The sequence below is a fragment of the Dendrobates tinctorius genome, unplaced genomic scaffold, assembly GCF_039654945.1.
Source record: "Dendrobates tinctorius isolate UK_male_01 unplaced genomic scaffold, ASM3965494v1 ptg000129l, whole genome shotgun sequence".
Taxonomy (NCBI): domain Eukaryota; kingdom Metazoa; phylum Chordata; class Amphibia; order Anura; family Dendrobatidae; genus Dendrobates; species Dendrobates tinctorius.
The window spans coordinates 44161622-44185085 of NW_027361797.1; the positions used below are offsets into that span (position 1 = coordinate 44161622).

The 23464-nt window shown below is 43.0% G+C and overlaps 1 protein-coding gene across 1 annotated transcript in view; it reads left to right on the top strand.

The window, feature by feature from the left end:
- LOC141047775 (parvalbumin beta-like) overlaps nt 1–19368 on the top strand; it is a 32998-nt gene extending 13630 nt beyond the window's left edge. The window contains exons 3-5 of the mRNA XM_073543062.1: nt 8822–8954; nt 9136–9245; nt 17143–19368. Of these exons, the coding sequence (XP_073399163.1) occupies nt 8822–8954; nt 9136–9245; nt 17143–17177 (278 nt within the window). The 3' untranslated portion in view covers nt 17178–19368. The remainder of the gene's footprint in view (nt 1–8821; nt 8955–9135; nt 9246–17142) is intronic.
- The last annotated feature ends 4096 nt before the right edge of the window (nt 19369–23464 follow it).

Below are 23464 nucleotides of genomic sequence, written 5' to 3' on the forward strand. Positions count from 1 at the left end.
CTCAGCAGAGACCCAAGCCATGTCTGAATACATCCAAGACAACCTGGCCCGAGGCTCCATTCGGAAGTCTTCGTCCCCTGCAGGAGCAGGCTTCTTTTTCGTAATGAAAAAGGATGGGTCACTGCGTCCGTGCATCGATTATCGAGGCCTGAATCGTATCACGGTGAAGAACAAATATCCACTGCCCCTCATCTCTGAGCTCTTTGATCGCTTGAGGGGAGCGCGTGTGTTTACGAAGCTTGATCTACGAGGGGCCTATAATTTGGTGCGCATACGCTCTGGGGACGAGTGGAAGACTGCGTTCAACACGCGTGACTGACGGGCACTACGAGTATTTAGTTATGCCATTTGGTCTTTGCAACGCACCTGCAGTATTCCAGGAACTCGTTAATGATGTCTTTCGAGATCTCCTCTACTCCTGTGTCGTAGTCTACCTTGACGACATCTTAGTCTTCTCCCCCGATCTGGCCACACATCGCCGAGACATTTGTCAAGTCCTCCAACGTCTCAGAGAACCATCTTTTTGCCATGTTGGAGAAGTGCCTCTTTGAGCAAACTTCATTGCCCTTTTTTGGAAACAACGTCTCGAACTCGGGGTTAGAGATGGACCCTGAGAAAGTTTCGGCAGTTCTCAATTGGCCACGTCCCCACAGAGTAAAGGCAATTCAGCGGTTTTTGGGTTTTGCCAATTATTATAGGCAATTTATCCCCCACTTCTCTTCGTTGATTAAACCTATCTCGGCTCTCGTCCGCAAGGGAGCTGATCCCAATCATTGGCCCTCCGATGCAAACGCTGCCTTTGAAGCTCTGAAACAAGAGTTTGCGAAGTCTCCAGTACTCCATCGTCCGAATACCTGCAGGCCGTTCATTCTCGAGATGGACGCATCCTTGATGGGAGCAGGAGCAGTTCTTCTGCAGAAATCATCCTCTGACCGTGCTCTCACCTGCGGGTTCTTTTCTAAGGCCTTCTCCACTCCTGAACGTAACTATGCTGTAGGAGATAGAGAACTCTTGGCCATAAAAATGGCTCTCGAAGAGTGGCGCCATCTCCTCGAGGGGGCCCTTCATCCATTCATCCTTTTTACGGATCACAAAAATTTGGCCTACCTTCAGTCTGCCCAAAGGCTCAACCCACGGCAGACCAGATGGTCATTGTTTTTCGAACGCTTTGACTTTGAACTCCACTTCCGACCCGGGGATAAGAACATCAAGGTGGATGCCCTATCACGGTCATTCCTGTTGGTGGATAAGGAGGAGGGTCCAGCACATCTCATCAATCCCGGCAAAATCCTTACCGTAGCACCACTAAGCCTGGTCTCCCCGCCATCAGGTAAGACCTTTGTTCGGAGTGGAGATAGACTGAAGGTTCTACGTTGGAGTCACTCGTCAAAATTTTCTGGACATTCGGGGGTTAAAAAGACTCTCGCGCTCATCTCCCGCCATTATTGGTGGCCTTCGCTTCACAGAGACATCCAGGATTTCATCGCCTCCTGCCCTTCTTGTGCCCAGAACAAAGTCCCTCGACACCTTCCTTCAGGACTCCTAAATCCGTTACCTGTGCCTGCCAATCCATGGACACATATCGCTATGGATTTCGTCACTGATTTACCTCCCTCTTCGAGATGTACGGTTATATTGGTGGTCGTGGATCGATTTTCCAAGATGGCCCACTTCATCGCACTACCTGGTCTGCCTACCGCTCCCGAGTTGGCAAAGATCTTCCTGCTCCATGTTTTTCGCCTCCATGGTTTCCCTCAGCATATCGTCTCGGATCGAGGAGTCCAGTTTACCTCCCGTTTTTGGCGAGCTCTCTGCGGATTGCTGAAGATAACTTTGGATTTTTCCTCAGCCTACCATCCCCAGTCTAATGGTCAGGTCGAGCGAGTCAATCAGGCACTGACATCCTACCTTCGGCATTTTTCCAATGCTCACCAAGATGACTGGGTCTCTCTTCTTCCTTGGGCAGAATTCGCCTATAACAACCATCCAAGTGAAGCTTCCTCTAAATCTCCCTTTTTTGTGGTTTTTGGTCAACACCCCGGCATTCCCCTTCCTGTGTCCCCTACCTCGGGTGTACCGGCAGCGGACTCCTTGTCTGTAGACTTCTCTCAGCTTTGGAGGGAGACCAAAAAGGCCCTTGAGAGTGCCAGCCTCAGGATGAAGAGGTATACCGACAAAAAACGGCTTGACGCTCCTCCGTATCGCCCTGGGGATAGAGTTTGGCTATCTTCTCGGTATATCAGGTTGAAAATTCCCTCCTATAAGTTAGGTCCACGTTACATTGGTCCCTTTGAGGTCTTGAGTCGCATCAACGACGTGGCCTACAAATTAAGATTGCCCGCCTCACTAAAGATTCCCAATGCCTTTCATGTATCTCTCCTCAAACCTGCAGTATTTAACCACTACCACTCAGCGCCTCCTCAAACCTCCCAACCGTGTACCTCGGATAACATCTTTGAGGTGTGAGATATATTGGCGATGAAGACTGTGAGGGGAAAAACTCTGTTTTTGATTGATTGGAGAGGTTTCGGTCCCGAGGAGAGATCGTGGGAACCCCAGGAGAATATTGATGCTGCTCGCATCATGAGACGATTTCTCACCAGCATTAGGAGGAGGGGGCATAAAAGGGGGGTACTGACACGGCCCCGGCCCTTACCTGTTCCCCTGTGCGCACCTCCCAGCGCGCTCTTGCTCTCCGGCGCGTCCCCGCGCCTGGCCTCCGGCTCCCTTGGCGTCAGGCACCTGCGCACTGCCGTCCTCCTGCCACGCAGCCTCCTGGGTAGTGTGATGCGCATGGCCCCGCCTCCAACATGGCGGCGCCCATCGCTACTTATGACCGGCGTCTGGACTGGTAAGACGCCTGTCTACGATTGCGGTGACGCTGTCTCTTGGCAGCGGTCTCTGTGTCTCAGGCCCCCCATCCTAACGCTTCTGTCTGCGCTGTCCTCTGTGTCTCTGCTTGTCTGACTTGCCGCTGCTAGTGCTGCCTCTGATTACTCTTCCCCTGTGCTCCAGCCTTTCCTTGCCTCCTTGGGTCCTGGTATCCTCCCTGTCCTGCTCCGTCCGTCCTTCCGTCCCTTCCTCTGATCTTCCCTGCTTGTCTGCCTTGCCGTTCGCTCGGTGTTATATCTGTGCTTCCTCTTTTGCAGTCTCCAGCTCTTGCCTCCCGCTGCGCTCCGGTCCTGAATGCTGCCCATTATCCACGGTCTCTGTGGTCCTCCGTGCTCTCTCTATGGACCTGCCTGTGCCTCCACTCCGGTCTTAAGCCCCAGTCATCCCTTTGGTTCCGGCTGTCGCGGTTCCATCCCCTGGGGGTCTGCCCCTAACACTTCCTGTATAGGTGGTGGTCCTCACCTGGGCGCTCGCCCTCAGGGGCTCTGGAGCCGTGACCCAGAGGGTCCACTTCCGGGTTGCTCCTTCTTCCCTCTCAGCTACAGCAACAGTAACAAAGGGATGGGTGAGGATACAGTGGGTGAGGGTAGAGCTGCTAGTGCAGTGGTATGGTGGAACGATGGTTACTGTAGGCTTTTTGGAAGAGGTGGTTCTTCAGGTTCCTTTTGAAGGTTTCCATGGTAGGCTAGAGTATGATATGTTGGGGTAGAGAGTAGCAGAGTAGACATGTGGGAAATGTTAAAGAACTAAAAAATTCCTCAAAGAATATCAGTATGATCCCTTCAAAAAGCAAAAACCACAAACCAATAGAGAAAAATGAAGGAGTAGAATCAAAATTATAACGATAAAAAATAAATTTTATTATAATAGATTAAAACGACTTATCACATAGCAATATATTCAAATGGAATACCAAATATTGGGACATAAAGACACAATGAGGCTAGCAGCAGGCATAACCCCCAAAGGCACATACAGATATGAGGTTACTTGTAACCAATTATGGCATTTATAATAAATATCAAACCACATCTATATCTGGCTCAATTCCTAATACCCAACCATTATGATAAGGGATGGAGATGACAATGTACAAACAAAGAGGAGCAAAAAAATTCATCAGTACCGTGGGAAAACCCCTTTAATGTGACCGGCTTCCTCTACCTGTAGACACGTCGGGCATCTGCCGCCAGGATCAGCTCAATGATTCACTGTGCCTGCGCAGAATTCGCGGAGGCGCAGTAAATCAGACCACCACCATCTTTGTGCAGACAGACAGCGGTGATCACATTAAAACTGCACATGCGCCCCTTCTATACACACATGGCGGCGGTCAGTGTATCTTTCAGCTGATCCTGGCGGCGGCGTGTTCGCGACGGTGTTCCGCTGGTGGTACCGTGCAAGAGCCTGCGTACGGCGTATACAGTGTGTGTGTTTGTGTGTGTGTGTGGTGCGTATGGCATATACAGTGTGTGTTTGTGTGTGTGTGTGTGTATGTGTGTGTGTGTGTGTGTGTGTGTGTGTGTGAGACACTCATCACTTGGGTGTCCCAATATGGCAGTCGGTGAACTTCCACCGCTTGGAATTCTGGGATCTGGAGACATCTGGATATAACAGGATGTGAAGACATTTCAAGGTAAGTATATATTAAATAAGCGATCTGTCAATAACCTGGCGTCACACATATATATGTTATTGTATAATAATTCAAAGATCACATATAGAGAACTAAAGCCTTGTTATAACAAATGTATGGGTCAGTCAATTAACAGAGCTATATTACCCTGCCCGATATATTAATGCACAGTAGCACAAATCACATTGAGGGCAAACATATGCATACAGCAATATATTTGTATTGATACATATAAATAAAATGACAATGGTGGAAGGAGCAGCGTGTATGGGGAGTAGTAAAAAAATCAAAAACACTGTGTTCACTATAATAAATCTTCAGGATTCCCAGTCCCCATATCCTCAGGTCGTCCCAGGTTGTCAGTTCCTATATACAAGAAAAAAAGACAAATAAACAAAGGAAAAAAAGAATACTTGTAAGAAAAAATAAAAAATAAAAATAATGCGCCGATTAGATGCTATTGAATAGCAGAGGATCAGGGGAATCAAGTTACACATACCTGTAGATTAAAGTCAACATTAAGGCCCCTGGGTTGTAATGTGCCCAGTGTTGAAATCCATCTCATCTCTTTTCTCTTTAGGATTTTTAATTTATCCCCTCCTCTCCTCTGTGTACGGACACTATCTATAACTCTAAACCTAGGTTGGTTTACTGAATGTCTACACTCCCAAAAATGTTTAGGGACTGGTAAATCAAGTAATAATAATAATAATCTTTATTTATATAGCGCCAACATATTCCGCAGCGCTTTACAGTTTAACTGTTTCAAAACACAAGTCATGAGTAACAACTTTAACAATACAATAATTAAAGCAAAATAAGATGACCCTGCTCGTGAGAGCTTACAATCTACAATGAGGTGGGGGAGATACAAAGTACAGGTGTGTATTTACAATGGTGTATTTACAATGATGGTCCAGCCATCTTCAGGGAGTGAAGGATGGATGGAGATAGTGAATGGGCTACACATGCACACTTACACATAGAATGATTTTGATTAGTGAACGTGATAGGCCGCTCTGAACAAATGTGTTTTGAGGGAGTGCCTAAAACTATGCAAATTGTGGCTATACCTAATTTCTTGGGGTAGAGCATTCCAGAGGACTGGCGCAGCGCGGGATTAGTCTTGGAGTCGGGAATGGGAGGTACGGATTAGTGCAGAGGTTAGTCGAAAGTCGTTTGCAGAGTGCAGCGGTTGGTTAGGCCGATAGACAGAAATGAGGGAGGAGATGTTGGGGGGTCCCGCACTGTGGAGAGCTTTGTGCGTGAGAACAAGTACTTTGAATTGGATCCTATAATGAATGGGCAGCCAATGTAAGGACTGGCGAAGAGCGGACGTGTCCGAGTACCGATTAGCCAGATAGATGACCCTGGCTGCTGCATTAAGTATGGACTGGAGAGGGGATAGTCGAGTAACGGGGAGGCCAATTAATAGAGCGTTGCAGTAATCCAGGTGGGAGTGAATTAATGCTACAGTGAGGGTTTTTGTTGTTTCCATGGTGAGAAAAGGGCGGATTCTAGAGATGTTCTTTAGGTGTAAGCGGCAAGAGTTGACAAGAGATTTTATATGGGATGTGATGGAGAGATTGGTGTCAAACATAACACCCAGACAGTGCGCCTGCTGCCGGGGTGTTATTATAGTGCCACCCACAGAGAGGGAAATGTCAGATTTAGGGAGGTTAGTAGATGGCGGGAGCAGAAGAAGTTCAGTTTTGGAGAGGTTGAGTTTCAGATAGAGATCGGACATGACGTTGGAGACTGCGGACAGACAGTCACTGGCGTTCTGTAGTACAGCGGGGGTAAGGTCGGGGAATGACGTGTATAGTTGTGTGTCATCAGCATAAAGATGGTACTGAAAGCCAAATCTGCTGATGGTCTGTCCAATTGGGGCTGTGTAGAGAGAGAAGAGAAGGGGGCCAAGGCCTGAGCCCTGAGGTACCCCGACAGCGAGAGGAAGAGGAGATGACATGGAGCCAGAGAACAAAACACTGAATGAGTGGTCAGAAGATAGGAAGAGAACCAGGAGAGAGCAGTGTCCTTAATGCCTAGTGACTGGAGCCTAGAGAGTAGGAGATGGTGGTCAACAGTGTCGAAAGCTGCAGATAGGTCAAGAAGAATGAGCAGAGAGTGGTCACCATTACCATTAAATTTTACGTATTTTAGTTCTAATAGTACTTTTATGTTTGCTAATGCATGCCTTGACCTTCATAGAAGTCTCACCCACATACACCAGCCGACAAGGGCACACAATTATATAGATGACAAAACTCGAAGTGCAATATATCTATCCTTTACAACAAAAAAACTTCTTCCCAGTATGTGGGTGATAAAAGAAATCACCCTTCAACATATTTCCACAGCATGCACAACCAAGGCAGGGAACATTTCCCTGCCTGGGAGGGCATAGCGTTCTTTGCATGGAAACTTTGCAGGTGCCCACATCAGATTTAATAATCTTATCCCTTAGGTTATGGCCACGTCTATAAGATAAAATAGGGCAAGAGGCAAACTCAGAGATATGTGATAGGCACTGATGGAGTAAATTCCAATGTCTTTTGAGAATATTACCAATTTGTCCACTAACCGGACAATAAGTGGAAACAAGCGGAATCTGTTTGGAGACAGGCCTATCTTTTTATGATCGTATTTTCTCTTGTGACAAACCCACCGCCACCGCTTTATTTTTATATCTTGCCACCTCTCTTACTACACACTGTAGCTTTATTATACGTTTCAAGTTTGTACATACCAAACTCTTTTTCACAAATAGACTACATGCCATTCTTTTTTTTTAATCTATCCTGATGTTTTAGTAATGCTCAGGAATTATAATAATATTTTTTTTATTTCATATTTTTTACATGGTTACTTGTTAGGAGTGGCGGAAGGCACTAAATAAAATATAATTAAAGTGCCTTCGCCACTCGTGGTCCACCGTGCAGAAGCTGGAAAGCCACAGCTAAGTGAAGGCAGAGCAATCAGGCAGCAAGGGTTAAACTGCACCCAATTGCACTAAGCAAGCTCTGTTACAATCACAGAGGCTGCAAGCAAAAACCAAACACAGTAACGCTGAGTCTGTTTAAAGTCACAGACTCTCAGCGATGCACATACGGTATTTATGGTCACAGGAGTAGCCTTAGACAGCAGGACTACTCTGTCTAGACCTACCGTAGAGATAGGTGTGTGTGGCATCGCAACTGCGAACGCCCAGCAGGACTGCATTCGCAATGCGGCGATAATTGCGCCGCTGGCAAAACGCCGCTAACACGCTGGCGCAATGCAGATGCTGAGCTGCTGAGATAGATGGAGCAAATGTGCGCTGGCGCTAGCACTGCTACTGGCAGAACTCAAACACTCAGACAGACGTAGTATCAGAGGAATGGGGGTTTGAAATGAGTCATTCACCAGTCCAAGCATCCATCAACAAACATACAGCAGCAAGTATGAATATACTAGCGCATGGCGGAACAGCCATGCGCGCTTTTTATAGCGAACGGGACCTTCCGGAAATCTCCAAGGCTCCAGGAAGAGCCAATGGGATTCGACACAGGACCTGAACACCTGACTCCCGAACTCCAATGGGAGTACGTCCCATGAGCATGCTCAGATGAGGGTACAGAGGGCAATGTCCTCTGCAATCTCCTCTGCAGCAGGAAAAGTGCAGGAGACTGCAGAATGTGAGGATCTAGATTTCAGCAAAGGAGAGGCAGAAATGTGACTCCTAACAGTTACTAATGTACTTCATAAATGTATAAAGGAATGTTTAAAAGAAATCAAGTAAAAAGAATGGAATACAATTTCTTAAGGGGAACCTGTCATGTAAAAAAAGAAACGCTATTACCCTGCAGATATGGGATTAATAGAGCTCTAAAAGCTGTGTGGTTGCTCTACTGAAAGGCCAGATACCGTGAGAAAATGAACTTTATTCCTCTCCTCAACCTCCTGCTTTCAGTCATTGAGGCATGGCCGGTCCGCCTTCAGTCACAGCTCAGTACATAGTGAACAGTGGCTGTAACAGCGAACCACCCCCGGCACTGACTGACAGCCGGTTCAGCAGTGCTGATCAGTATGTATTGAGCTGTGACTGAAACCACGTCTCTATATAAATAAAGTTAATTTACCCCTGGTACCCATGCTTTCAGTGCGGCAGCCTCACGGCTTTAGAACGCCATTAACTTGCAGTTTAACATCATATATGCAGGTTAATAGCTTTTGTTTTTACATGACAGATTCCCTTTAAGTCTACCATAGTTCTATTACTTAAAATTATTATTTTTTTTTTTTTATATAAAGATCCCGGCACCTTTGACCACAAAACTTTCTTCCAGAAGACTGGTATGACCAGCAAGAATGTTCAGCAATTAAGAATTGTTTTCGACGTCCTGGACAGAGACTCAAATGGATTGCTTATTGAAGACGAGATTTCGTAAGGATACAGCTTAAATGACTTATTCTAAAATAGCAGAAGTAGATTCTTATATTGCACCATACATAAGTCTAATATTTTTGAAAACTTTTAACCAAGCACCAAATAATCCGAACCTTTAGTTATTGTTCTAACAAATATGACAATATATAGACTCTCACAACAATGTTCTTATTATCAGATTAATCCTGGTGAGCATGAAGCCTGGTTCCAGGCGTCTGACTTCTGCTGAGATTGAAGCTTTCATAGAAGCTGCTCATCCTATTATCAATGGCCAAATTTCACCTGCTGGTAAGGAAGGTTTTTATTACATAAATTTTATACATGTTTAGGTTCCTGCCTAATGCATTGATAGTGTATTCGCTGTGATTAGACGCTGTACCACTTACATAACTTTGCTATACAAAATAGATATGTTGTACAATGCACATAATTCATACTTGCCAATTTTTAGGCATGACCATTCAGGATTCTGAGGATTGTGGAGAGTGAAGCTCAGTGTTTTGCTTTTTTTATTCTTGTGACCATATCCCCATGTTCCAAGAATAGCACCTCTCCAAAACTTATCTAGACAAGTTACTCACCCCTTGAATTTTGCAAAATTAATTTCCAGAAACACTGCTTTTTAACTCCCTTACTAACCAAGCCAATTTTGACCTTAATGACCAGGCCAAATTTTTAAATTCTGACCACTGTCACTTTCTGTGGTAATAACTCTGGGATGCTTCAACGTATCCCACTGATTCTGAGAATATTTTTTCATGACATATTGTACTTCATGATAGTGGTAAAATTTCTTTGATATGACTTGCGTTTATTTAGGAAAACAAACAAACATTTGGCAAATTTAGAAAATTTTGGAATTTTCAAACTCTTGCCTTTTGTGAGATACCACACAAAACATTTCATAAATGGCATTTCCCACATGTCTACTTTACATCAGCACAATTGTGGAAACATGATTTTTTGTTGTTCTTAGGAAGTAAGAAGCGTTAAAAGTTGGCCAGCAATTTCAAATTTTTCCAACAATATTTTTCAAAATCATTTTTTTAGGGGCCACAATACAATTGAAGTGACTTTGATGGGCCTATATGATAGAAAATACACAAAAGTGACACCATTCTAAATACTGCACCCCTCAAGGTGCTGAAACCAACATTCAAGAAGTTTATTAACCCTTCATTTGCTTCACGAGAACTGAAGCAATGTGGAAGGAAAAAGTGAACATTTCATTTTTTTCACCAAAATTTACTTTAGTCTCAACCTTTTTTTATTTTCCCAGGGGTACCATGAGAAAATAGACCCCAAAGTTTGTTGTACAATTTCTCCGATACTCTATATGTGGGGGAAATTCACTGTTTGGGAGCATGTAAGTGAAGGAGCACAGACTTTCTGAATGCAAAATTGGCTGGAATCGAGAGCTGATGCCATGTTGAGTTTAGAAAGCCCCTGATGTGCCTAAACAGTGGAAACCCCCCACAAGTGACTCCATTTTGGAAATCACACACCTCAAGGATTTTATCCAGGGGTATAGTGAGCATCACAGAATTTGATAACAAGATTGTCATATTCAATATGCCGTTATTAGTATTGAGCTCAAGTGCTTGCTACTCCAGTTTGCATCAGGTGCTCGGGTATTCACCGAATATCCTAGCGATGATAGTGAACAAGCCATAACTCCTAGCTTTGTGTTAGCAAATTGAATCAGTTTACCCTCAATTTCCTAATATAAATTATTGATAAAGATAGTAGTTTAGTTCTGCAACCCTAGCTGTTTAGTAGTTTAGTTCTCCAACCCCTTACGATGTAGTAAGTTTAGTTACCCATCTTATGGCGTGTAGTGGTTTATTTCTCCATCCTCAAGCACCGTGCAAGCCTTGGGGATTCCATGACTTGTAGAGCAGCCCCTTCCCCGACTGCCCCTACAGCCACCAGAGTCACCCAGTGCCCAGTCATCTAGATGTAACTCCTCTGTCCATGCTTGCTCATCCAGGTGACTGGGCAACTGGTACTGGGGGGACTGCGACGGCCATCATCTTTCGGAAACCCTCTGTATCCCTAAGGAGGAAAGGCTGCATATCCGTGGCCAACAGATTGGAGTGGCCATGCAATAATCACAGAGATCACAGGCCATGAGTCATACAGAAAAAAGCGCTGTGATCTTAGTAGGAAATAGCTCTCAGCTGGCCCCTGTCATCCTGACAATGACATGATTGGGCAACGAATCATCCGAGGAGGCAGCAGGCTGTTCACAATAATTAGTTCTCAGAAAAGTAATAGTGAGCGTACAGCTTATCCACGTCCAGATTACAACACATGGAATATGTGTATATCCCATTGTATGATCACTGCTAACTCCACGATAACCTTACACTCCTCACTGCCAACAACAATCCTGTTTTAACCCAATAAATAAATACAGGCCGATTGGATACCATTCTTCTTTTGAGGTTCACACCATTAGGGTGTTCCATCCCCTCTCCCTCAGAGTAGCAGTCATATATCGGCCCCCAGGCTCACCCACCCACTTTCTTGACCACCTGCGGCCACACTTCATGTCCTCAGAATTCACAACCCTTATCCTGAGAGACTTCAACAGCTCCACCTCCCCAACTGCATACCAGCTTCTATCTCTAGCCAATTCTCGAGGCCTCTCACAACTTTCAAACTCTGAGACACACAAAGACGGTAACACTCCTGATCTGGACTTTGTCCGGTTCAGTTCAATCTCCTACCTAGATGACTCACCTCTTACCCTTTGTTCCCCATGAAATTAGGAGTATAATCACAACGTAGACATTTTAGGTGCTCCCTAAAAACACATCTGTTTAGAGCGACCTATCACTTTCCCTGATCAAAGTCCTTTTTATATGCAGGTGTATCTCACAAAATTGGAATATCATCAAAAAGTTAATTTATTTCAGTTCTTCAATACAAAAAGTGAAACTCATATATTATATGGAGTCATTATAAACAGAGTGATCTACTTCAAGTGTTTATTTCTGTTAATGTTGATGATTATGGCTTACAGCCAATGAAAACCCAAAAGTCATTAACTCAGTAAATTAGAATACTTTATAACACCAGCTTGAAAAATTATTTTAAATTCCAAATTGTTGGCCTACTGAAATGTTTGTTCAGTTAATGCACTCAATACTTGGTCGGGGCTCCTTTGACATCAGTTACTGAATCAATGCGGCGTGGCATGGAGGCGATCAGCCTGTGGCACTGCTGAGGTGTTATGGAAGCTCAGGTTGCTTTGATAGCAGCCTTCAGCTCGTCTGCATTGTTGGGTTTGGTGTCTCTCATCTTCCTCTTGACACTACCCCATAGATTCTCTATGGGGTTAAGGTCAGGCGAGTTTGCTGGCCAATCAAACAGTGATACTGTTGTTTGTAAACCAGGTATTGGTACTTTTGGCAGTGTGGACAGGGGCCAAGTCCTGCTGGAGAATGAAATTTCCATCTCCAAAAAGCTTGTCGACAGAAGGAAGCATGAAGTGCTCTAAAATTTCTCAGTAGATGGCTACGGTGACTTTGGTCTTGATAAAACACAGTGGATCTACACCAGCAGATGACATGGCTCCCAAAACCATCATTGATTGCTTTTCTGATTCTCAGGCGGTCCCATCTGCACCCGTGGTTCCAGAGTACCTACAGTGCCTGCCTGCATTCTTCATCCCTCCTTCAGGTCATAGCAGTTTACCTGCTTAAGGGGGTCAGCTACCAGCTTCTGTAGGTCAACAACCATGGAGAAGCACCTGGTGACACCTCTTTGTCCCTCCTTGGGTCACAGATTTTGCCTGCTGCCACTTGTCCAAGTTGGGATTTGGTAGGCCACCTAGTTATGCCCCTCCAGGCTTTCAGAGGGATACGACACTGTGGTTCCATCACCTTGCCTGTTACAGTCTCCATCTGCTGGTTTGGCTGTAGTGGAAGAGGTGTATGATATTTGTGCCACCTGAGTGTGGCTGAGCATTAAAGCAGGTTGAGCTGTCGCATGTGGTGTTAGGGCTCCCAGGACAGGAGGCCTATACCGATCCCTCTCCCACCTCGTCTTAATGTGACATTCAATTGAAAGCTGTAAATGCTGGACCAGACCCCCGATACCTTATGCCTGGCTGATTGCTGCAGTGCCATGCTAAAATTTGTACTGTGGGTGAAGTGAGGCCACTTTCCTGGTGTCTGCCCCTCATTTGATGTGTTTTGGCAACATTTGGGGCCGTTATAAGGTGCAAACATAAGTATTCTCATTGACCAATGAAAACATGATCAGAACAGAAAAAACAGAAAAATAGGGGAGATATCTTAGTAGATTTGGATTCAGGGTGAAAAATAGTATGATATAATAAATACAATCAAACCTACACTGACCCTATTGGGTCCCTTAAACCTGTCTCCCTGCCTGACTGCGGAAGTTGACACCCTAAAATTCGATATGACGCTCCCACTGAACGTCGGCAGTCCCTCCAAATCCCTACTTGCTGCTATTTCTAGAGCTATTTTTAGAGCTATACAGTATGAATATTTCAAACGTGCATTCAATACACGGTGTGTCTGACAACACTAAGCTGTGGGTAAAGCTGTATTGAGTGTATGTACTCTATGTTATATGTACTGTATGTTTATATGTATGTATTGTATGTAGTATGTATGTAGTATATATGTAGTATGTATGTATGTTGTATGAAGGTAGTATATATGTAGTATGTATGTAGTATGAATGTAGTATATATGTAGTATGTATGTAGTATGTATGTTGTATTAATGTAGTATATATGAAGTATGTAGTATGTATGTAGTGTATATGTAGTATGTATGTATGTTGTATGAATGTAGTATATATGTAGTATGTATGTGTTTTTTTTTTTTTTTACATTCAACACATTAGCCGGATGATGAGACTACTACTGTCCCATCATTGGCTAATGAGTCAATCACTGTCATTGTAGCAGGCATCGCCCGATGGGACTTGTAGTCCCATCGGACGATGCCTGCACATACACACAACCCCCGGCAGGCTCGTACAGACCCCGCCCGCACACACAGACATGCACAGTGACCGCCCACACTCTTCCCCCCCCTCCCGAACTGGATGTGCAAGTAAAGAAAGGGTTTTTTTTAATTCCGATATTTCTGTCCCATTAACTTGCATGGGTTTCCGGTATCGGAATTGGCGATACCCGATACTTTTTGGGTATCGGTCCGATCCAATTCGATCCGATATTTCCCAATATCAGAAAGTATCGCTCAACACTACTGGTAAATTATTCCCAGTTAGATTGTCCAGGTAGATTGTCCCTTGGGACAAGAGACAATCTAACTGGGAATAATTTACTAGGTAAGTGATTTGTCATAATGCTCACTCACAGAATGCTTTTTTCAGTCTGAGAAACAATAAGACTGTATTTATGAAGTTCCTGACATGTGAATTTCTTTATATGCATGGAGACAGATTTAAGGGACCCAATAGGGTCAGTGTAGGTTTGTTTGTATTTATTATATCATACCTTTTTTTTACCCTGAATCCTAAAACTTTTTTGGAGATGTTATGCTTATCTATTTTTGTTCATCTAATCTAATTTTCATATAATAATTAAAAGTAAAATTTTTAAGTTTTTTTTCTTCTGGTTTTGATGTATATTTTGAGGTCTAGCCACAGATTTTCAATGATGTTCAGATCAGGGGACAGTGAGGTCCATTGTAAAACCTAAAGTTTGAGCCTTTTGAATTCATCTATCATGGTTTTTAATGTGTGCTTTAGCATCATTATCCATTTGTAGAAGCCATCCTCTTTTAAATTCAGCTTTTTTTACAGATGGTGTTATGTTTGCAATGAGAATTTGTTGAGATTTCATTGAATCCTTTCATCTCTCTACCAGTGACATGTTCTCTGTGCTATTGGCTGCAACATAAGCATGATTGATCCACCAGAATGCTTAATGGTTGGTGAGATGTTCTTTTCCTGAAATTCTGTGCCCCTTTTTCTCCACACAAACGATTGATCCTTGTGACCAAAGAGTTCTATTTTAACCTCGGTCTACAGTACTTGTTTCCAAGATGCATCAGGATTGTTTACGTGTTCTTTTGCATACTCCTGATGCTGAATTTTATGATGAGGATGCAGAAGAGGTTTTCTTCTGATGATTCTTCCATGAATGCCATATTTGTGCAGGTGTCTCTGAACAGTAGAACAATGTACCCCAACTCCAGAGTCTACTAAATCTTTTTGAAGGTCTTTTTCCTCTCTAGCAATCCTATGAGTAACTTATTAAAAATATAATTAATAAATAGCATCCTGTTTTTTTCGAGGATCAAATTTTACCCTCATTGTTGCATGAAGGATGTCAAAAAAGCTCCATCTTTGGGAAGTATTTCACCCAGTTTTTTCTCGGGTACCTGTACTAATAGGAACTGTTGGCTAAGACATAAAAGTTTTTACAGATGTGGCGCTACCAAGTGCAAAACTTGTGCAATACAATGCACCCAATTCACGGATACTGCAAACCTTCCATCATTTAATATTAAGCAATATATCAATTGCAATTTAGAAAATGTAATTTAGATAATTAGATATTCTATTTGCCAGAAAATGTGCGAAGGCTGCACAACACGTATTTTGAAAGTTCATATCAATGAGCATCTCATTGACATATCTAATACAAGCAAATCACAATGTTTCTGCTGCTGCTAATAGGCCGGCACGGGGATGAAATGCCAGATCCCAGAAGGTGTTTGCCAACTAGAGAGGCGTTTGGGATTTTTAACCAAGGTTCCAGAGTCCCTGATGGTATTAATTTACGTAGAGAGATTATGTATCATTACTAGAACTAATGTATATTTATACCTAGGATTTTTCCTTTTCCACCTTCGAAACGGTGTTTTTGTATAGATTGTTTACAATTTTTTAACATCCCTCGTTGTTTTTTTTTCCTTTTTTCTTTATATGCTGATTAGTTTTAATTAATTGTTTTATTAACACATGTTCTGATCTTGTTTTCATTGGTCAATGGGAATACACAATTTGCATTTTTGCTGCATTTTTTCAGGGTACATTTTGTCTCTTGTAAAGTTAAGTGCATCAAAAAAATCTGATTCTACTTCATCAGGTTTTGACACCAAAAACGCAGCAAAACCTGATACCTGCATTTTTTCAACTTTTCTTGCACCACCGATTGCTTTCAATGGTGAAAAATACTGAAAAAACGCTGAAAGAAGTGACATGTTGCGCTTCGCAAAAACTAAAGTATTGCACAAAATACTGAGGACAAAAAAGCCAAGCTGTGTAAATGAGTTTCCTGAAACCTCATAGAATTTTCTGGTACTGTAAAATGCAGCTGAAAATTTGTATTAAAAAAGCGCAACATGCGAACATAGCCTTATGGTTGCTGGGAAAAACTTTCTTTCTAGATGTGACAAAGAATGCCGGATAGCGTTCGAAACACATCGTGTTTTTCCTGCCACCAAGTGCACTTGCTATTTTAAAATGTTCTAAATAAAGCATTAAGTTTTAATATCTATTCAGGAGCTGGAACCAATTTTCTCTTAGGCCTGGATCACAGATGTGAGGAATACGGCCGAGTCTCGCATGTTAATACCCGGCAGTGCCACCGGCACTCAGGAGCGGAGCGTGCGGCACTATGTATTGCTATGCGGCCGCACGGTCCGATTCGAGTGCCGGCGGCACTGCCGGGTATCAACATGCGAGACTCAGCAGTATTCCTCGCATCTGTGATCCCGGCCTTACAGTTCCCATTATTAATGGTTGTCTGAGGAGTGTTCTGCCACTCTGAATGGACGTAATTACACAAATTATCAAGATCCGCTGCTGACAGCTCCCTTTGAAAAACTGATAGAACTTGTACCCATTATAGTCTTTGGGCATGTTCACATGTCTGAGTTTTTTTGTATACTTATTGGTTTCCCTCCCAAAAAAATAAAAGGACTTATCCTTTTTGATCCAACTCTGCACTCAAACTCACCAATGCAAGTGGATGTGCCTGAGAAAATACTAAAATGCCATCCTAATTGCATCTTAGGGCTGCCTTGTTTTCATGTGTAATATAAGTAATGATAAGAATACTAATTTTCAAAACTGTTCTATGTGTTCAGATTTCATTAATAGCATCAAAATAAATTTCTGGAAAATAAAGCAAACAAACCACATTTCTGTCTATACTCTATTTCAGAATTCGAGGCTATGGTGAGGGCCTCAGCACAATAGCGTAAAAAGAAGACAAGAATTGAACCCCTATTGTACTCCTAAGAGGCAACTCATTATTGGCTGACAATTATCTGTGCATTGATATAATATGTGTATGTAAACTCTTCTTGCAAATGCTGAAAAACTTCTCATCTATTCTGAGTATTTAAAGGGGTTGTCCACTACTTTACATGTCCCGCTCATGTAAATTGACTGCAATAGATAAGCCCTTTACTAAATACCTTGCTTCACCAAATACTGCTGTAACATGAGTTGTTCTTCGGGTCACCGGATTTCTGGCCGAAAATTTTCTGGCTTCATGTGATGTCAAGTCAGAGTCTTCCTCCATTCCGGGCTTTGGAAACCGACACATTGATGGGATTTGCCTTACGGGTGGGCCAGGCTGCATTCAGAAGAGCTCACTCTGTTTAAGTCAATCCTGCCAGCTCTCCATGAATGTGTATGTATACAGCAATGTGTGTGTATATACACATGTACACACTGCTATATACCCTGCGTAATATATATTCACCCTTCTGTATACCCTTTATAATAGGAATATATTCAGATCTCTTCCCATCCAATTGATCAATCTCATTTATCTAATGATCCATTCCTTGCCATCCATTCCATCATCCAATGTTATGAGGAGTAGGGTATAATCTTTATTGCCAGGGTTGGTGTAATGGTGCTTAGTGCAGAACTTCTATCCCCTACAGTGTCCTATACAGGAGATAGTGCTGGGGTTGTGTGTGACACTGGTGGAGGGGTGTAGGCAGAGTCACAGGTCTGTGGTCACTGCTGGCTTACAGCCCAGCACAATAAATGAAGGGAAATGTAGTAAGAAGGGAACAGAGGATTATAAAGGCACCACTACAGCGTTGTTTATTTTATATTTCATCTTAATATTTTTATGCCAATTTCCCTGACCCTAGCCTTATATTTACCAGCTGCTGTCTTCAGCCAGGACATGGGAAGAGAGATAGAGAAGAATTAAGCAAAATGAAACTTGACAGAAAAGGTATATGGGGATATTTAGGGGCATTTATCCTTAAAAATTTATGGCAAAACCAGTAAAAGTGTCAGGGTAGTGGACAACTTCTTTAATGTTACAGTATGTCTTTACTCCCCAAGAAACCAGAGAGCACCAGAGGAACTACATACGGAGATCTGATTGTGTGTAGAGTTTCTATCTTGCTTTAACAAGACCTTAAAGAGTAATCATTGTTTTAATTATTATTTTCTTAATCAATAATACAAGTAAAAATAAGCAATTCTGTAATATATCTTATCAGAGAAATCTGCTTCTTTCTCGTCCTGGATTGAACATAATTCAGGGGTAAAATCTGTGTGTTCAGTAGAGACAAAATTTCCCATTACTGAGATAGGAGATGGCAGTTGGTAATTTTAAAATTCTATGGAGAGGGGAGGAGTTAGGGGCCGACACAGACATTCCGCTGTAAGTCCCATAGAAACCACTTGTCATCTCCTATCTCCATAATGGGCAAATCTGTATAAACTAAAGCGAGATTTTACCCCTGATTTGAGAATAAATGATCAGTCCGGGAGGAGAAAGAAGCAGATTTCTCTGATATATTACAAAGTTTATTATACTATTGTACTATTTATACATGAAATAAATATTAAAATGTCGGTTACTCTTTACGTGCTATAAGAAAGCTGTATCTGCTGATAACAATACTGACAGTATTCTGATCACCCTCTCCAAGACCATGGAGCACAGCTGAAAAGTACAGGGTCTATTTTGGTATCCATGGTGGCAAATTACCACTTGGTCCAATTCCTCTCCTTATTTTACCTAATTTGACATCTTTAAACCACTCTATGTACAATGTGTGACGGAGATCATGTTTAGAGTTTTATGATGGTTCTCCTGTACAATCCCTAGGGGTTTTGAGTTTCTTAACAGTTACTATCAAATATATGTGTTAGCCTGGAGTGAATAATGGGTTAAAATATTTAAATAATTTGTTAGTAATGGTGTTTGATGGCTATTGGTTAATATTTAGGATGATTTATTGATTTGCACAACATATAATGTTCTGTATAATATTAAGCTTTGGGATGGTAAAGGTGTTAATGGTGGTGGGGCTAGCGCAAGAAAATGTTTCTACAATAATCTATAATTATCTATATCTTACCTTACCTGAATGTTCCTTCATATAGCAATAAAATTTCATGATGAAATTCAGTTTGCCTCCAGCTGCATCTTTACCAAAAGTGTTTTAATTTATATTGCTTTCATCAACTCCATAATAAATCGCTGACTGTATATAGGAGATCTGTGTGGTGGGTTTCAGGGATTAAGAATCCCACGCCCAAAGCTGGCCCATAAGGTAAGCTGTAGATCCAGTGGCCGGTGTGAATGGTTAAAACCATTTGGGTTTATACATACTGTTTGTGACTGATACTGACTGACTGTGCATTGCTGTCTGCATGTGGCTGTGACTCCCTGACTGTGTATGACAGACTCACTGACTGTGTGTGACTGAATGTGACTGTGTGTGACTGACTGAATGTGTGTGTGACTGACTGTGTGTGACTGACTGTGTGTGTTACTGACTGTGTGTGTTACTGACTGTGTGACTGTGTGTGTGTTACTGACTGTGTGTTACTGACTGTGTGTTACTGACTGTGTGTGTTACTGACTGTGTGTGTTACTGACTGTGTGTGTTACTGACTGTGTGTGACTGACTGTGTGTGTTACTGACTGTGTGTGTTACTGACTGTGTGTGTTACTGACTGTGTGACTGTGTGTGTGTTACTGACTGTGTGTTACTGACTGTGTGTGACTGAATGTGTGTGTGACTGATGGTGTGTTACTGACTGTGTCTGACTGAATGTGTGTGTGACTGATGGAGTGTTACTGACTGTGTGTGACTGAATGTGTGTGTTACTGACTGTGTCTGACTGAATGTGTGTGTGACTGATGGTGTGTTACTGACTGTGTGTGACTGAATGTGTGTGTTACTGACTGTGTGTGACTGAATGTGTGTGTTACTGACTGTGTCTGACTGAATGTGTGTGTGACTGATGGTGTGTTACTGACTGTGTGTGACTAAATGTGTGTGTTACTGACTGTGTCTGACTGAATGTGTGTGTGACTGATGGTGTGTTACTGACTGTGTGTGACTGAATGTCTGTGTGACTGATGGTGTGTTACTGACTGTGTGTGACTGAATGTGTTTGTTACTGACTGTGTCTGACTGAATGTGTGTGTGACTGATGGTGTGTTACTGACTGTGTGTGACTGAATGTGTGTGTTACTGACTGTGTGTGACTGAATGTGTGTGTTACTGACTGTGTCTGACTGAATGTGTGTGTGACTGATGGTGTGTTACTGACTGTGTGTGACTGAATGTGTGTGTTACTGACTGTGTGTGACTGAATGTGTGTTACTGACTATGTGTGACTGAATGTGTGTGTTACTGACTGTGTGTGACTGAATGTGTGTGTGACTGATGGTGTGTTACTGACTGTGTGTGTTACTGACTGACTGTGCAACTGACTGTGACTGACTGTGACTGACTGTGCGACTGAATGTGACTGACTGTGACTGACTGTGCGACTGAATGTGACTGACTGTGTGTGACTGAATGTGACTAACTGTGTGTGACTGACTGTGCGACTGACTGTGACTGACTGTGCGACTGAATGTTACTGATTGTGTGTGACTGAATGTGTGTGTGACTGATGGTGTGTTACTGACTGTGTGTGACTGAATGTGTGTGTTACTGACTGTGTGTGTTACTGACTGTGTGTGTTACTGACTGTGTGTGTTACTGACTGTGTGTGACTGAATGTGTGTGTGACTGATGGTGTGTTACTGACTGTGTGCGACTGACTGTGTGTGACTGAATGTGTGTGTTACTGACTGTGTGTGATTGAATGTGTTTGTTACTGACTGTGTGACTGAATGTGTGTGTGACTGATGGTGTGTTACTGACTGTGTGTGTTACTGACTGTGCAACTGACTTTGACTGACTGTGCGACTGTATGTGACTGACTGTGTGTGACTGAATGTGACTAACTGTGTGTGACTGACTGTGACTGACTGTGCGACTGAATGTTACTGATTGTGTGTGACTGAATGTGACTAACTGTGTGTGACTGACTGTGTGTGTTTTACTGACTGCGTGACTGTGTGTGTGACTGACTGTGTGTGACTGACTGTGGGTGACTGACTGTGTTACTGATGTGTAAGATGCTCAAGCAAGGTAATTGTGGGCGAGCATCTGTCCCCACTCGATTGACATCCTGCAGACAATGGTGGGTCCTGGCTGGGTGTTAGTGTTGTGAGGGCCTTGTGCCCATGCAGGCCGCCGGTAGTCGATGGTATTGGCCGGCCAGTACCACGAGTTCCACATATTAGTAAAGGAGACTTCTGTTCAAACATGGGAACTTTACTGAACTTGTTGAGGGTTATACACAAAGAATATCGAGTGCACAGTCTTCAGCACTTTTCATTCATGACCAGAAGCCTTTCACTGACCTTATTTCCTTCTACTATAGTCTGCCCCAGGGCCGGTATAGCACACTGTTTTGCCATACTTCACAGTGTAGCTTGTCGCCACGGTACAGTTCAGTGAATTTCTCTACACCCGCTCAGCGGCTCCGTGTCTTATTGCTATGTATGATCTGGATCTACCGCTTGGGACCCTCGCTAGTTCCACAGTCTCAGTCTGTACCTTCTTCAGCGTTTATCAAGCTCAGGGTTTCTCGTGACATGTCGTCCTATGCAAGGACCCCTTTATGGTAGAAGGTCACTCTGGTCTCTTCTGTCAGTTCCTAGTCACACTACCTCATTGTTCCATCGTCTCCTTTGCTGTAGTTCATGTAGTTCACCCAAACAGCAGCACTGCACACTTGTCATTTCATCAGACTCTAACTCCTCACTGACTAACTTCAGGAAGCAGGTCACTTGCTCTAGCACTAAGCCCTCCACCACTCTGGGCTGGTCCCAACATTAACTCCCTCTCCCTGAGTCTGTTGCTAGGTAAACGTATCCTTTCACCTACAGTACATTCTACCTTGTGTCCTAAGTCCTATCCTATGTCTTTCATGTGTGACATCACTATACATTGTAATACCTTACATGATCACATTACAAACATCTTACAGTTCACATGACACAAGATGTACACAAGACACAGGACATTATTCAGATTAAACATATCATAGACAGCACTGATGTCTTCAAGGGGGAGCAGGGCAATATGTCCATCTCCTTACAGATGTGTGTGACTGACTATGTGAGACTGACGGTGTGTGACTGACTGACTGTGTGTGACTGACTGCATGTGACTGATACTGTGTGACTGTGAGACTGACGGTGTGTGACTGACACTGAATGTGTGTGACTGACTGTGTGTATATTCTCCTCAAAATTGAAATTGCAACAGCAAGAAGGAAAAGTCATGGAGTTGTGGAAATCACAGGATGGATAGGCATGTTACTGGTATGCAAATTGGGATAAATTGAAAAAGAATTTTCAAAATATGTTCATTTATTCAGGATTGAATATGACCACCACACACAAATCCACGCGCTTACAGCCATGGCTGCTACCATTGAGGTTTTTAATGGTTGTTTGAGGAATGCACTTGGGCATGAAAATAATCAAGATCTGCTGCTGGCAGCTCCTTTTGCAATTGCTGATCACTGACAACCCAGATGTGCTCAATGGGAAACTAGTCCAGGGACGTGCACGCCATGGGCGCACGTTAAGGCCACGAAGGCTGCTCACAGTAGAATAAACTATCCACATCCTGGGACACTTTTGGAGCAATGGATCTACCACTGGTTGCACGTCCAAATCAATGTAGCATCATAATGTTGGTATTCATGTAGTGAAGGTGTCGTAGCTGCTTTTTGTTCTGACCAAGCGACAGGTATGCCAGATCACCAGTGAGTCCGGATTATGAGGTTTTTCGCCCTTCTGATGACAAGCGCTTGGAGACAAAGAGACTCAACACACACGAGCCGTGGTCAAATCACTTTATCTGACATAATGAAATACAAGGCAATCTTTTATACCATTTACAACAATATGTGATTCTATGGAGCTCATGTGGCCCCCACCATCACCTTCAGGGTCATACCATGTTTACAATGTATCCAGAACACGCTGTGGCTGACTTTTGAGAACATATATGATAAGAAGCATTTTCTCCTTGAAGAGGAGACAGGCAAAACTGCAGCGTCATAAGAATGAATGAAAGGCAAAAGGCAAATGAAGAAAGGCATTTAAAGGGATATAAAAGCAAACCATTAACTCTTCTATATCA